This window comes from Gobio gobio (genome assembly GCF_949357685.1).
Source record: "Gobio gobio genome assembly, chromosome: 2".
Taxonomy (NCBI): domain Eukaryota; kingdom Metazoa; phylum Chordata; class Actinopteri; order Cypriniformes; family Gobionidae; genus Gobio; species Gobio gobio.
This window is the reverse complement of record NC_137098.1, coordinates 68,144,653-68,159,736: the sequence shown is the minus strand read 5'-3', so window position 1 is coordinate 68,159,736 and position 15,084 is coordinate 68,144,653. Positions and strand designations below refer to the sequence as shown.

Below are 15,084 nucleotides of genomic sequence, written 5' to 3'. Positions count from 1 at the left end.
TTACTAACTTAGTTATATCTGAAGTTAAAGCACAGCACAAAAGTAAACGCATTCTTGTTGTTAATTTTTTGTTGTAGGAATATTGTTCAGCATCAGTGAATGACACATTTTGGCTGTGGTGTGTGCAGTAATGTGTGCGAAATGCCCGCTAATTACATTGTTTATTCTGATTATATTGGGCACTTTTTGCACTTAAATTAGTTTATTCTTACTGTTGACATTTGAAAATGATGCATGTGTTTTTCCATGTCATGCATGACATTTTCCATTTTCCTGGGATTTATTTTTTATTTTTACATCATTATTTTGTTTTAAGGAGATAAAATGGTGCTAATCAGCCTTGATTGACATGGCAATAAAATGATATCAAATTATTTTGGCAGTTCAAATTTTGGGTGTTTTTTTCTTGAATTGGGTGGGTTTTAGTGAGCTTTTGGGCTTGGAATCGTCGACCCAATCAGTCAACACTGTCTGAAATTTAAGCAGGAGCGCTAAAAGAAAATGTAAAAGAAAAAAGGAATTGAAATTAGTCGACATTATGAAACATATTCCAAAAATAGCCACAATTTCACATTGTAGCATTTTAGGAATAAAAAATCTCTGGTTTTAGGTTAAGGCTTCCCTAGCTGTCTGCTTTATTTCACTGTTGCAGTCAAAATATAGGTTGATTGGCTATATTGAAACATTTAATAATTACTCTGTAGCAGCCACTAAGTTCTGTGAAAGATTAATTGTAAAAAGTTATGTTAAACATTAGTGCATCATTAGTGTTCTGTCTCTTGAATGCACTTTATGCTGAGGTTATTACATACATCTCCACTGAGCATTGCAGAAGCCTGATTTGTTAGTATAGAAGTATAGGCTATATGCTCTTGGTGATAGCGACTTTGCGATTGTTGCTTTGGGGCAGGGGCAGGGGGGCCCTTGAGTCTTGTTGCCCAGGGCACAGGAAATTGTTAATCCGGCCCTGGTGATTAAGGGTTAAACATGTTATGTTTTAAAATAAAGACCACTATTTTTAAAGGCCACCCATTTGAGACCACACTCTCAGAAAAAAGGTACAGTGGAGATACAATTTTGTTCCTTGGGTTAAAGCAGGGGTGTCCAAAGTCCGGCCCGCGGGCCAAATGCGGCCCAGGGATGAATTTCAAACGGCCCGCAGCGTGTCTATTAAAATGTATTATATGTGGCCCGCCACGGATCATTTACAAATCATGCAGTTCCACGATGTCACCGCAAGGTGGCAGTACTAGACTTTAGGCCAGGGAAACAGCGCCCAAAGCGGAACGAAACAGCGCTACTTGTGCTCTGCGCAACTCACGCGAGCTCTGACTCTGAAAAAATGTGTTTACCTGCTGAGTGTCTCGATCACGCGCCCACTAAACAGCCTTCCGAAGCCCGTGAGAAGTGTTCGAGTTCGGCACTGAGGTCTCCGGTACGAGCTGTGAATCTCTCGGTGATTTGATTTAATTTCCAGTTAAACAGCACTGACTTAATCAACAACACGAACGTGCAAATCAGCTGAGCCGATTCAAAATACTTTTCAAACAACAATTCGCATTTCGAATTTATCATGGATTTACTGTAGTAACACTACCTGCTGTAACCGTGGTAATTTGTCAGAAATGTAGGTTAATATCTAATTTTATTTAATTTGTAATGTAGACATGTATTAAATGAGTAATAAAGGCCAAATTGCAGACTATTTTTTGTCATAAACTTGCAGTTTTGTGCGTTTGAATTTATATGTAGACTAAATACCATTCTAGATGTCTATATATATATATATATATATATATATATATATATATATATATATATATATATATATATATATATATATATGTGTGTGTGTGTGTATGTATGTATATATTATATTATATTATTATATAATATATGTATGTATTACTTTTTACCTTGTGTGCACTGCAAAAAATGCTGTCATTTAGTATTTTTTGTCTTGTTTCTAGTCTAAATATATAAAAAAATTCTTAAATCAAGATGTTACGAGATAAGTTAAATGACATTAGATATTTTTTCTTGTTTTCTGAGTGAGTTTTTGTTTAAAACAAGCAAATATATCTGCCAATGGGGTAAGAAAAAGAATGTTTCTGTTTGGAATCTTTAAGGAAGATTTTGGAAGATTATTTTTCTAATCCATTGGCAGATAATTTAGTTTGTTTCAAGCAAAAACTCAATTCATTTAGATTTTTCCCCCCAAGAAAAAATATGTAATTTTCCTTAGTAAAAGCATCTTGATATAAGAATTTTTATATATTTAGACGGGAAAAAAGACAGAAATGCCAAGTCACAAAAGCATGTTTTGTAGTGTGGTTTTACCTGTGGTGATCTAAATAGAGCACTTATTAAATTTAAATAAGAATAGAGTTCTAACTCTGTAATAATATTAAAATTTCACCCATTAAAACTTTTTGGTTGATGAAAGTTTTACAGATATTGTTAAATATCTATACATTTCCTGTGTCCTATCTCAAGCGAATCTACTGTCAGCTCAAGCTTTTGTCAAATCTGTCATGTTTCCAAGAAACAAAACATGTCATATATATATATATATATATATATATATATATATATATATATATATATATATATATATATATATATATATATATATATATATATATATATAATAGACTAGAAAAGGGACCGGAAATATCATGTATCATAGAAATATCATATTTCTAATAGGGGCTCGTTGTGACAACATGCCCCGCCTGCTCAACTGGGATTAACCCCGGCTTGTGTCTTCTGATGTTAGATCAGCATTAAAGAACATCTCAACTGTTAAATAATATAATATATATAATATGATATACGAGTAAAGTTATATCAGATTTTAAATAAACACAAAAAAAAAACAGAGATGAAAAATGAACTTAAGTAGGAAATGTATACTTTGCTATGGTTAAATAAATGTTCAGTGATGTCTTTCAAAGATTTTTTAATTTTGGTGCATTTTTTTCTTGATATAATGTTGATAAGGCCACTAGTAAATACACTAAGTTTCATCATCCTGGCATGTGTGGAATGTTTTAAACCACGTTTGTTACAACTAACCCTGTGTTAGGATGTGCCCCGCTCTCCCCACCTTTTAAGGTACAAGTGGCCGTCACTGGGGTGGTGCCCTTAAGGGACATGTTTTGTATCTCTAGGGCCCCGTCCACACGAAGCCAGAGTTTTCCCTATTCAATCTTTTTTTTCACTCATCTCAAGAAATATCTGCGTACACACGAAACCACTGAAACCGACTCAAAACGATGTAGTACACATGCCAGACCAGTATGTGGCGCTGTATTTATGCCACAGAGATACCCTAAAAATGGAGACTTGGAGCATGCGCATAAACCTTGAGACGTGGGGTAATGATATCATCGTTTCACGAAATATACGGCTTGGCTGTGCATGAAAATGCAAGTGTTGTTTTCAGATTTATCCACTCTGGGACCCGGTTGTTTCAGGCTCCCAAAATGCCGAATCCGTCTGGACGAAAAAACCAATACACTACAATATTTTTACGTAAACAGCTAAACGTGTCTCTGTGGCTCTAACCCTACTAAACCACCATAGTACAGAACTCATGACTCCCAGCATGCATTGCAGCATTTAGTATGTCACCATTGCTGAGCTGATTCTTGATGTCTGTGTGCGTCTAAACTTTTTTTCCCCCCTAGAATGTATTTAAAAATTCAGAATGTCTGATCTGTGGTAAGAAAGTATTGCAGGTGAATATTATCTATTAACAACATATAACCAGTCAACATTTTTCTTTATGATGCTGAAAACTATCACCGGATAATTTTTGTTTATGACTTTATTAATACTGTTACAAAAACCACAAACTCACATAAAATAACAAAAGTCAATGGTGACCAACTGTAGACGTCTGACAGAAATAAAGTCAGTCTGGTTTGTAATGATAGAGATTTAAGGTCTTTTCAGTTGAGTTCATCTAAAGCTGAGGCTGAAGTCGGTTGTAGTTCTTGTGTTTCTCTTTTCCTCAGTGATTCTGCTCATTATCATCAGGTGTCTTCAATAATCAAACAATCAATTCAATTAAAAACTCAATTCATCACTTAAGTACCTAATTAACTCTAACACTGCTTCAGTAGCCGCGTTTCCATTACCCTTCAAATTGCGCAAACTGAAATTGTGAATTGAAAATACGCCCAGTGGAAACGCGTCAATTTTGCAAAAAACCCGCATATATAGCAAAAAAATCGCATAAGGTTGTTTTTTAGGCAATTCGAAAAAGGAAATTTTCGCAAAACTGCAATGTAAACAGAAGACGAGACAGATCTTTATTAAACTCATAAAAGACCATAGAATTACAGGAATACTGGATTCTAAACAAGGAAATGACACAAATTATCATTAAGACCTTTGAAGCAGATATGAGGGAGAAACACACACACACACACACCTCATACGTGGCCGTTCCCCAGTATAATTTCCTTGCCATTTATGCTTGGATAACACGCCTACGTCTCCTTCCATTAAAAATAATAGCTAGAGCGGTGACTGGGATAAACCAACATCCGTGGCATGATTTTTGGAATGACTAAACGCGAGAGGAAAAAAATACGTTTTAGTCGCATAACATCGGTTAATGGAAACGCTGCCATTTCGCAATCGCTTTTTATCGACATTTAGAAAATATTGCAAAAGTTTTGTGCTAATCTGTAATGGAAACGCTGCTAGTGTTACTTTAACACCCTGCTGGTGGTTCCCATATGAACACAGAGCGGTGTTGATATAACACCGGGGAGTTTAGTGTGCTAAGGCTACAGGTGAGGGTTTCTTTCAGGGTTGGAGCCAAACTCTACAGGACAGTGACTCTCTAGGACAGAACTTGTCTACCCCTGCTCTAAGTAGAGGAAAACAATGGTATAATGGTACCCTAAGGACCAATTGTGTACCTTTGAAGGAACAGTTATAAGAGGAACAAAATTGGACACCTACAGAATCTTTTTTTCTCAGAGTGTGGTACTTTTAGTATTGGAAAACAATATGCAGATGACGAGGCTGATGTGCCATCTTGTGGTTAAAAACGTGGTTTAATGTTTTGCACAAAATAATGTTTTAGATTTAGTGAGCAGTATTTGACAAGTTCGAGGTGTTTGCAAGTTAATCTCGCTAAAAATCAATCAACCAATCAATAAGTAAATTACAACAATGCTGTATTAAGTCCAAGTTTCAATAAACTGTTAGGGGTTAACAGTTTATGACCCCAAGACTAGTTGTGAAGAATGAAGACCAAGAGTCAGGAGTGCAATTAATTAAAGAGAAATGTACTGAAGAATAGTTTGCAGTTTCATCAGCAGAAGCGTCAAGTCTCACAAGGAGATCATAGGCCGCACTTCCTCTACCAGCCTATCGTACATACAATTTCTCAACAGTTATACTGTTTTCAAGGTCTATCCACATCATTAGGATGTTTCTGGTTGGCTCAGAGAAAATAAATATCCCTAGTAAATTTCCACAAATTGTCAGTTAATCAGATGCACGTCTCCATATATCACTTGTGGATGCTTTCACCCCAGAATTAGGCACGTGTGACCTTCCAGATCTGGAGCAGGCGTCAGCTTGCAGAACAACATGTTACTCTGCCCATGAATGTCCATAATCCACCTCCAATACTGATCTGTAACACACTACGCACATACACAGTGGCACGTCAACTGAAAACAACATTCTCAAAAACATACAGATAACATGAACTCTAAACAAATTGTGCTATATGGCACTAAAAGTGGTTCTTGGCTCTTGGCTTTATTGTCTCAGTAAAAGGAAATAATATCAAATGAATAAAATATAATATAAAAATCATATAATTCAGACAAAAGGTAGGAAACCAAACAAGAACAATTATACTAGAAGAAATCATCTAAATATGTAGGATAGATATTGAATAAGGTTTTGATTATACATTTAATTAGTATGTATATATTTATACAAAAGCAGCAGTGTATTTCAGAATCCACCCCTTCAGTATATGCTGACATAACAAAAAAAGCAAGACTTTTTGTTCAACTATTATTTGAATACACACACAAAGGTTTAATAAATAAAATGTAATCAGAAAATATAAAAAATAACAAATTTACCCAGTAACAGGGAGCAAATCCTGTTACTGAAAGTGAAAACATTGGAATTAAAGCATTGCAACACATGAGAATCAGCAGTGACTGATGAAGAGCAGTGACACACACACACAGATGTGCTTCAGTCTGAACAAAACAACTTCTGAATGACACACTTTACAAGTCTCTCGGCGATCTTTCTTTCATTAAAGACATTGTCAAAGTGCTTATTCAACACATGGAGGAAAAGCCGAGTCATTTACCACTATTTCTTTACATAAACCACGTGAAATGTATACGCAACCATCTCCATTCCCGAGGACATGAGGTGGATTTGATCTGACGGTGCTAAAATAAAGGTTCACTCGTCACGTGTTTTCGGCTACAAATAAAGTTCAGGATCTCTACTCGATGTGTATGTTGTTTTTACTCCCTAAAATGCTTTTACCGCTTCAGTTTTGCTCCAAATATGAGCGGAGAAAACACAAGCACTGGCCGCTTCTGGAGGCGCTCAGACAAAGCGGGGAGAGTTGAGTCTACTCGGTTCTCATGGTGCGCTTAAATGCGCAGCGCCGCCCAGCCGCAGCTCATTGTTGATCGCAGTCAGTTTGTGACTTCAGATTCGCTCAGAGAAATCATGGCAGAAACCGCTCCAGCAGCCGCCGCGACCAAAGCGGCCAAGAAGAAATCAGCGGCCAAACGGCAGAAAACGGGCCCAGGCGTCCGCGAGCTCATCGTCAAGGCTGTGTCCGCGTCGAAGGAGAGGAGCGGTGTGTCCCTCGCCGCCCTGAAGAAAGCGCTCGCCGCCGGCGGCTACGATGTGGAGAAGAACAACTCCCGCGTCAAGATCGCCGTTAAGAGTCTCGTGACTGCAGGCACCCTGGTGCAGGTCAAAGGGACCGGCGCCTCCGGATCCTTCAAGCTCAACAAGCAGCAAGCCGAGACCAAGAAGAAACCCGCCAAGAAAGCGGCTCCTAAAGCGAAGAAGCCCGCAGCCAAGAAACCCGCCGCCGCTAAGAAGCCCAAAGCTGCAGCAGCAAAGAAGCCCAAAGCCGCCAAGAAATCGCCGAAGAAGGTCAAGAAACCCGCCGCCACAGCCGCTAAGAAGGCGACGAAGAGCCCCAAGAAGGCGAAGAAGCCAGCGACTCCTAAGAAAGCAGCCAAAAGCCCTAAAAAGGCCAAGGTGGCGAAACCTAAAGCGGCAAAGCCTAAAGCCGCCAAGCCTAAGAAGGCAGCTCCCAAAAAGAAATGAAGCGTCTTTTCTCCTGTTTAATCAAAACGGCTCTTTTAAGAGCCACCCACTAATTCATAAAGAGCATTATTTCATCTCATCTGGCCAATGAAAGTGTCATTAGATTTCCTTTATGTTACAAGTGAAAGGATTTTAACGGACCTGAGATGTTCATGTAGTGCAGAAACATTTGGACATTATTATTGCTATGAGAATAAGTTTTTGATAAAGTCTGAAGTATTTCTACGTAGTGAATTGAAACAATTCTGTTGCTGAAACTATACTATGCTTTAAGACCGACTTGTTTAACTTTTAATCACACATTAGTATTTATTATTATCATCATCATGAATATAAAGCCACACATTAAGAGGAAGCCTAGCGGCATTAAATGGCACTACAACATGACGTGTTTGAGTGTCGTCATTCGCAGAAAGGGGGTTGGGTTTAGAGGGAAGTTCACTGATTGGCTGGAAATGTTTTCAGAATTCAACCAATAGGAGACGGGCACGCTTTCATTTATAAGCCACCTCTAAACGGGCAACGTCATTGTCTTTGTTTCTTTTGAAAGGCGGTAACAAATTTTAAGCAGCGATGAGTGGACGAGGCAAAACCGGCGGAAAAGCTCGCGCCAAGGCCAAGAGTCGCTCCTCCAGGGCGGGACTGCAGTTCCCCGTCGGCCGTGTCCACAGGCTTCTCCGCAAAGGCAACTATGCCCAGCGCGTCGGTGCCGGTGCTCCGGTTTATTTGGCCGCTGTGCTCGAGTATCTCACCGCTGAGATCCTGGAGTTGGCTGGAAACGCCGCTCGGGACAACAAGAAGACCCGCATCATTCCTCGGCACCTGCAGCTGGCGGTGCGCAATGACGAGGAGCTGAACAAGCTTCTGGGTGGCGTGACCATCGCTCAGGGCGGCGTGCTGCCCAACATTCAGGCCGTGCTGCTGCCCAAGAAGACCGAGAAGCCCGCCAAATCCAAATAAACACACTAAAGTCTGCTTTAGTGACCCAAAGGCTCTTTTAAGAGCCACACAATTTATCCTGAGAGAGTGATTTCATTATCCCATCTTTATTTGACTCTGACTGTTGTGATATTACATCAACTTTAGCTCTGCTATAATAAACCTGCAGATGTTTTTTCCACCCCTAAGATCTAATTTACACAACTATAGGTCATAATGTTCAGCCTCGCACTGCTATTGGATGGAATATATTGTGACAATTGTTTTACAGGACTGGGTATATCAACATTAAAGTAAAATGTCCAACATATTTTCTTGAGATTAGTGATGTGTGGATCATGCAGATATTAAGGCCCTGTTGAACACTTTAATCTGCAGATTCTGAGCTTATGTCGATGTTGTAGTTTTATAACACTGGAGCTGCAGAATTTGCCTGATTTACATGATGGATTTTACATCTCATCTGTTAATGTGAAATAAACACTAATAGAAAAATAATGTGTGATCATTCATAAGTCTTAAATGTGTTTGTTACAATTTTGAATTTTAATCAAATGTAATTATTAAATAAGTTAAAGTTGAATTAAGGAATACATTATTTTGTTGAAAGTTTGAAAGTATTTGTGTGGCAATATTTGAAACCATCTGTGTCGTATCATTTATAAAACACTGAACTGGTCCTGTTTTCTCTTCTGGGCTTTACTTGTTTGCCCATAAATCTGCAGAACGAGGGACGGGTGAGGATGACAAAGTTTCATTCAGTTCATCAGGTTTTGTAAATACAATCTGAACATATTTTTATAATAAATTATTTTTCATAAATATGACACGTCCAGTTATTAATATTGATATTTATAACTACATTTGAGATGGGAAATCACTGAAATTCTACATTTCCCTAAACACGTAAAAACTCATTTATTTCTGCAGGACTTCAACAGTTAAAAGGTGGAAATATGTTTTCTATTTTCTCTATATTTGGGTTTTTCAGGGGTTAAACTCATCTTATTTATAAAAAAAAGGAAATTACTTTATATTTCATCTGTTATGTTCATGAGTTGATAGTTCTTATACTCTCCAGTGATGACATTAAAACATATATTTTTATATAATAAATTGAATATTAATATTTTTTTACATTTGGGCGGGAACCACAAACTACCGTCTCTTGTTTGAAAACAGGAGACGCAAAGCCATTGGCCAAATGTTAATAGGACAATAACCAGTCGGAAGTCTCTGAAGCAGCGCCGTCCAATCACAGCGCACGGCAGCTCTAGGCTTAAATAAGCGCGTGTTCTTGGGAACTCTTCATCCGTTCGTTCTGTTCACAGCAGCGGCTGAACTCATTAGAAACAATGGCGAGAACCAAGCAGACCGCCCGTAAGTCCACCGGAGGAAAAGCCCCGAGGAAGCAGCTGGCGACTAAAGCCGCCCGTAAGAGTGCTCCAGCTACCGGTGGCGTTAAGAAGCCTCACCGCTACAGGCCCGGTACCGTGGCGCTGAGAGAGATCCGCCGTTATCAGAAATCCACTGAACTGCTGATCCGCAAACTGCCCTTCCAGCGCCTGGTGAGAGAAATCGCTCAGGACTTCAAGACGGATCTGCGCTTCCAGAGCTCCGCTGTCATGGCCCTGCAGGAGGCGAGCGAGGCTTATTTGGTGGGTCTGTTTGAGGACACCAACCTGTGCGCCATCCACGCCAAGAGAGTCACCATCATGCCCAAAGACATTCAGCTGGCCCGCCGCATCCGCGGAGAGCGCGCTTAGACCCGCAGCGGCTTCAGCCACACACACACCCCAAAGGCTCTTTTAAGAGCCACACCAATGCCTCTGTGAAAGATCATTTTCATTTAATAAGCAATTACTCTTTTATATTCTTAAAGCTGTTGTTTACTCCTCTATGGTGTGTGGGGTTGCCTCAAGGCATTAATTTCTATTTGAGTTTATTTAATAAAGTGAAACCAGTTTATTTGGTCTCGGGGAAGAACTAAACTAATCAATTAAAGTGCAGACATTGGTCACATGACCCTCAGGGGTCCATTTTGTGTCCTGGTTCAGCGCAGGTCACGTGGCTCCATTTTCTCCAGTGAAAAGTGCCTTTTTCACTCATTTGTGTTCAGTTAATCATCCACACATTCAAGATTCTCCTTCACTGGTAAATAAAGAAGTATTTTCCAGAATTTTACGTTCTATAAATAAAGTAAATAAAATATTTGAAATTTGTAATGCATTAAAACTGGATAAATGTGTTTGTTCAATGATCCGGTTAAATAAATAGTTTTTTCTACATGCAAATGTCACAATATACAACATGTGCAATGTTGCCTTGAAACAACAAACTTTTAAAAAACTAAAGTAAAACAAATATATATATTTTTTAATTGATATTGTGATAGTGTCCCATTTTAAGCAGGAACAACTATTTTTTTCCTCAGTGATATCACATACCATAGAGTGTTAGGTCTTCAGAAGTTTGTTAATTAATATATTCTATAGTTATCAATATTAAACCCCATTTATTCCCATTTTCAAGCATCAAAAGTCTGATCACGGCTTGGTGACGTCAACTAACCGCCCGTGATTGTGGTTTCAATCAGGTCCGCTAGCTGACTATAAACTCCTCTTGTCTATAATTTGTTCTTTATTCAATTGTTGTGGATTGAAGAGAATCTGTCGTCATGTCTGGAAGAGGAAAGGGCGGTAAAGGACTCGGGAAAGGAGGCGCTAAGCGGCACCGAAAGGTTCTCCGCGATAATATCCAGGGAATCACTAAACCCGCTATTCGGCGTCTGGCTCGACGCGGCGGCGTCAAGCGTATTTCTGGCCTGATCTATGAAGAGACGCGCGGTGTGTTGAAGGTGTTTCTGGAGAACGTCATTCGTGATGCTGTGACCTACACTGAACACGCCAAGAGAAAGACCGTCACCGCCATGGATGTTGTGTACGCGCTGAAGCGACAGGGACGCACCCTGTACGGGTTCGGCGGTTAGAGACTCACGAAGAAGAAAAACACCAACGGCTCTTTTAAGAGCCACACACACTTTCACACACAGAACAAGTTTCCAGGTGGCGGAATGTTGAAATTGTTCTCACATGTACATCTTAAATACGGTACAGTCTATGAAATAATAAAAAAATAATGCATTTGTCGTTTACATTGAATAATAAGCAATAAATTGTTTTCTACTTCTAAATATACGTTAAAAATATAGACATGATGAAACAAAGGAGCGGACTCGGATGTGGGGGATGGTCGTTGTCGGTGGGCGTGTCTTTAACGTTTTAAAGCTTCTGATTGGCTTGCCTACAAGTCACGGAGCGTTGAATGTGGCCAATGAAATCATTCTCTGGGTGAAGACTCCCAATCACAGAGGCCGTTTTTCTCTTCTGATATTAGCATAGGGCAGAGCTTATAAACCTGCCTGTAGTAACTCTGCTTTGCTGCTCTTTTTTTTTCTTTAATACTCTAAAAGAAAAACAACGTTATATAATTATCAATATTAAACCCCTATTTATTTCCACTATCAAGAATCAAAAGTCTAAACACGGCTTGGAAACGGGTGACGTCAACTAGATTCGCCCGTGGTTGTGGTTTCAATCAGGTCCGCTAGCAGACTATAAACTCACACTAAGAACAAGTTTCTAGTTCTTGAATTAAGCCTTTTTGTAATTTAAAGTAATGATGGTGTTTGCTTAAGGGATTTCTTAAGCATCATAAAATAAGGGAAGTTTATTTCGGCCAGTGTTTAATAATGCAGTTTAATAAGTGTCCAGTGGGGTTTCTCCTATTCTATGTAGTGAGAGATTTAAAGAAGCATGACCTATTCTAAGACGCGTAATTATCATTTCTTCCTTTGGATTTTCATACTCATAGTGTCATCTGTCCCAGTGTTCTTGCCATATTTTGTTTATATGTACCTTAATACCAAAGAGCGCTGACACCTAAAAATATAAAATATAGACACCTCAGCTTATGTAGTCAAAGAGCTCTGACATTATTCACAATATCTCACTTGTTCAGTCCGAAAAATGCGGGAAAATGAAACAAAGGAGCGGAGTCGGATGTGGGGAATGGTAGTTGTCGGTGGCCGTGATTAACATTTGAAAGCTTCTGATTGGCTCCCATACAAGTCACGGAACGTTTAATGTGGCCAATGAAATCATTCTATGGGTGAAGACTCCCAATCACAGAGGCCGTTCTTCTCTTCTGATATTAGCATAGGGCAGAGCATAAAAACCCGCCTGTAGTAACTCAGCTTTATTGCTCTTTGAGTGTCTCTGAGTGAAGCTTCATCATGCCTGAACCAGCGAAGTCCGCCCCCAAGAAGGGCTCGAAGAAGGCCGTCACTAAAACCGCCGGCAAGGGCGGAAAGAAGCGCAAGAGGTCCAGGAAGGAGAGCTACGCGATCTACGTGTACAAAGTCCTGAAGCAGGTTCATCCCGACACCGGCATCTCCTCCAAGGCGATGGGAATCATGAACTCTTTCGTCAACGACATCTTCGAGCGCATCGCCGGTGAAGCGTCTCGTCTCGCTCACTACAACAAGCGCTCCACCATCACATCGAGAGAGATCCAGACCGCCGTGCGTCTGCTGCTGCCCGGGGAGCTGGCCAAACACGCCGTGTCTGAGGGCACAAAGGCGGTCACCAAATACACCAGCTCAAAGTAAAGCCGCTCATCTCATCACACACAAAGGCTCTTTTAAGAGCCACACATAACGTCTTTAAAAAGAGTTTCTATATCTTAGAATCATTAACATAATGGAGGTATTATCAGACCTTCAGCGTTTAATGTCTGTTAGATGGACGGGAATATATGTTTATCAGGACTGGTGGGAGGAATCCTGGAAAAGAAAGTAATTTTAAGGAACGTTTGACTGATTATTTGGGAAAATCCGGGCTAAAACCGCATAAATTAGTGACCTATTCATTCTCTATAACTTGTCTTTGGTCTTCAGTAAATGTAGTTTTGAAACCTAAACCATTTGAACATTTAGCTTTGAATATTGTTTCCAGCTCTTTGTTTTGCAGCAGCAGAAACTCTTGTGATTCTCGTCTGATTCTGAAGCTGATCCATCAGTTCCTGAAACTCAACACTAAACAAACGTCTAAAAGCCCCGACCATGATGTTCATGAACCTTATAGTTTATATGAATACTGTTAATATGAAATTGATTCACTTTTGCTATGTTTATTTTCCTTCAGACATGTACAGGTCATTAAAAACCGCTTGATTATTCTGACATTTCAAATAAAGTCGAGTGACTGATAAACAAAGTTCTTCCACATGGTGTTGAAAAAGATATTTACATTTTATCCCTTTGTGGTTTATTTGAACATGGTCAGTGTTTGTGTGAAATATTTCCATTAAATTATTTAATATAATTTACTGATTCTAGTCTGATCAGAGGTAAGTTTTGCTGATTCAACTCTTTCTTTGAGTCTTGTCATATTTCTAGAAGAGTTGAAGTTCTGCTCAATGACCTTGCAATTCTTCACATTTAATACAGTTTCACTATATCAGATATTAGTGACGTCTGTCTCAGCTTTTACTGACAATCAAGTTCATGAGAATCATCTGAAGTCTCATCACTGTCAGTGAAACACATTTCTCACTCATAAACTGCTGTCAAATAGATTATTATTGAATAGTTTTGAGTGAAACTATCAACAAAGAATATGAATGATGAAATGCTTTCAAATGATTTAATTACAGACACAATATATAAAGATTTATTATTTGATTATGACAAACATTAATACATTGTTTTTGGATTAGATGATGGTTTACAAATGATGATACAAATGTGGAAAAACCATGAAACACTGAAATACACACTTATTTAAACCGTTATTCTTTTATACAGAACATTTGATACATAATAAAACTGTTATGGTTAATAATTACTCAAGCGAACTAGAACAAGCAACAGTTTCGCTGAAGAACAGACTAACAACACAAACATCACTGAACCTGTATTTATATATAGTTTAAATATGATGCTCATAAAAGAACAAACTACAATATTTTCCACAAGGATAATAAATGCGGACAGAAGATTCAAACATGTGGACATAATGAACAGTGTGAGTCTTTTTAAACATGTTAATATCAGATTGAAGTTTCTTCCTCCGTTACTTCGAACTGACTTTGACCTTCAGCAGATGAAACTGTGAAATACACACATTATTGATTCAGTGAATGACCATCATCTGGGGGAATATTAGAGAGAGATCAGACAGAAGTTTTACCTCTCGCTCTGTAACATTTGTAAAGCAGCACGACTGTCGCGAGCAGATGCGGAGAAGCTGCCAGAAGAAAACTGAGGATTTTGAGGCCAGAAATCTGAGCTGAACGTGACACTGAAAAACACAAACACAAGCACAAGCACATTATTCAGCAACATTACGGAGCTCTGAAGGGCGTTCAGAAAGTTTCTCCAGGAACCCAAAGCTTTGTGAGTGAATATAAAAGCTTTGAAATGTTTTCCTCCCGTCTCATATTATTCCTCCAGCATTTCCCTTTAATGTCCCTCAAAACTGAACACACATGAACTCAAACAGATTCATTCCTTCCATGTGATTTGATCTTCTTTCGTTCATGTGAGTTATGTGAACAATAATCTCAGTTCTGTCATGAACTCTCTGAGTGTTTGATAATGGATGTGGCGATGTTGATCTGTTTGGTCTTGAAGGAATAGATCTGCTGCGCTGCTGTGAGAGAGTAAGACAAGCTGCTGTACAAAACACATCAATGACCCGGAGCAGATCTATACAGGTGGAGCTGGGGAAG

At 39.1% G+C, this 15,084-nt stretch overlaps 5 protein-coding genes across 5 annotated transcripts; all 5 read left to right on the top strand.

Moving 5' to 3' along the window:
- Window positions 1–6,696: 6,696 nt before the first annotated feature.
- On the top strand, window positions 6,697–7,911 carry LOC307141750 (histone H1-like). The gene has a single exon (XM_079842192.1). The coding sequence runs from the start codon at window positions 6,739–6,741 to the stop codon at window positions 7,351–7,353; it is 615 nt and encodes a 204-aa protein (XP_079698318.1). The 5' UTR covers window positions 6,697–6,738; the 3' UTR covers window positions 7,354–7,911.
- Window positions 7,912–7,926: 15 nt separating this feature from the next.
- On the top strand, window positions 7,927–8,313 carry LOC307141761 (histone H2A-like; the record flags this gene model as incomplete). The annotated part of the gene is made up of 1 exon (XM_079842203.1): window positions 7,927–8,313. One exon carries the CDS (start codon window positions 7,927–7,929, stop codon window positions 8,311–8,313), a length of 387 nt encoding a protein of 128 aa, XP_079698329.1.
- Window positions 8,314–9,642: 1,329 nt separating this feature from the next.
- On the top strand, window positions 9,643–10,058 carry LOC307120603 (histone H3.2; the record flags this gene model as incomplete). The annotated part of the gene is made up of 1 exon (XM_079807710.1): window positions 9,643–10,058. Exon 1 carries the CDS (start codon window positions 9,648–9,650, stop codon window positions 10,056–10,058), a length of 411 nt encoding a protein of 136 aa, XP_079663836.1. The 5' UTR covers window positions 9,643–9,647.
- An 895-nt stretch (window positions 10,059–10,953) lies between these two features.
- On the top strand, window positions 10,954–11,281 carry LOC307122920 (histone H4; the record flags this gene model as incomplete). Its single annotated transcript, XM_079811257.1, has 1 exon — window positions 10,954–11,281. The coding sequence occupies exon 1, from the start codon at window positions 10,970–10,972 to the stop codon at window positions 11,279–11,281; it is 312 nt and encodes a 103-aa protein (XP_079667383.1). The 5' UTR covers window positions 10,954–10,969.
- Window positions 11,282–12,557: 1,276 nt separating this feature from the next.
- Window positions 12,558–13,555, top strand: LOC307143547 (histone H2B-like). The gene has a single exon (XM_079845215.1). It carries the CDS (start codon window positions 12,587–12,589, stop codon window positions 12,959–12,961), a length of 375 nt encoding a protein of 124 aa, XP_079701341.1. The 5' UTR covers window positions 12,558–12,586; the 3' UTR covers window positions 12,962–13,555.
- The last annotated feature ends 1,529 nt before the right edge of the window (window positions 13,556–15,084 follow it).

Coding starts and splice junctions, on each gene's coding strand:
- LOC307141750 (XM_079842192.1), top strand. CDS start 6,739: ATGGCAGAAACCGCTCCAGCAGCCGCCGCGACCAAAGCGGCCAAGAAG.
- LOC307143547 (XM_079845215.1), top strand. CDS start 12,587: ATGCCTGAACCAGCGAAGTCCGCCCCCAAGAAGGGCTCGAAGAAGGCC.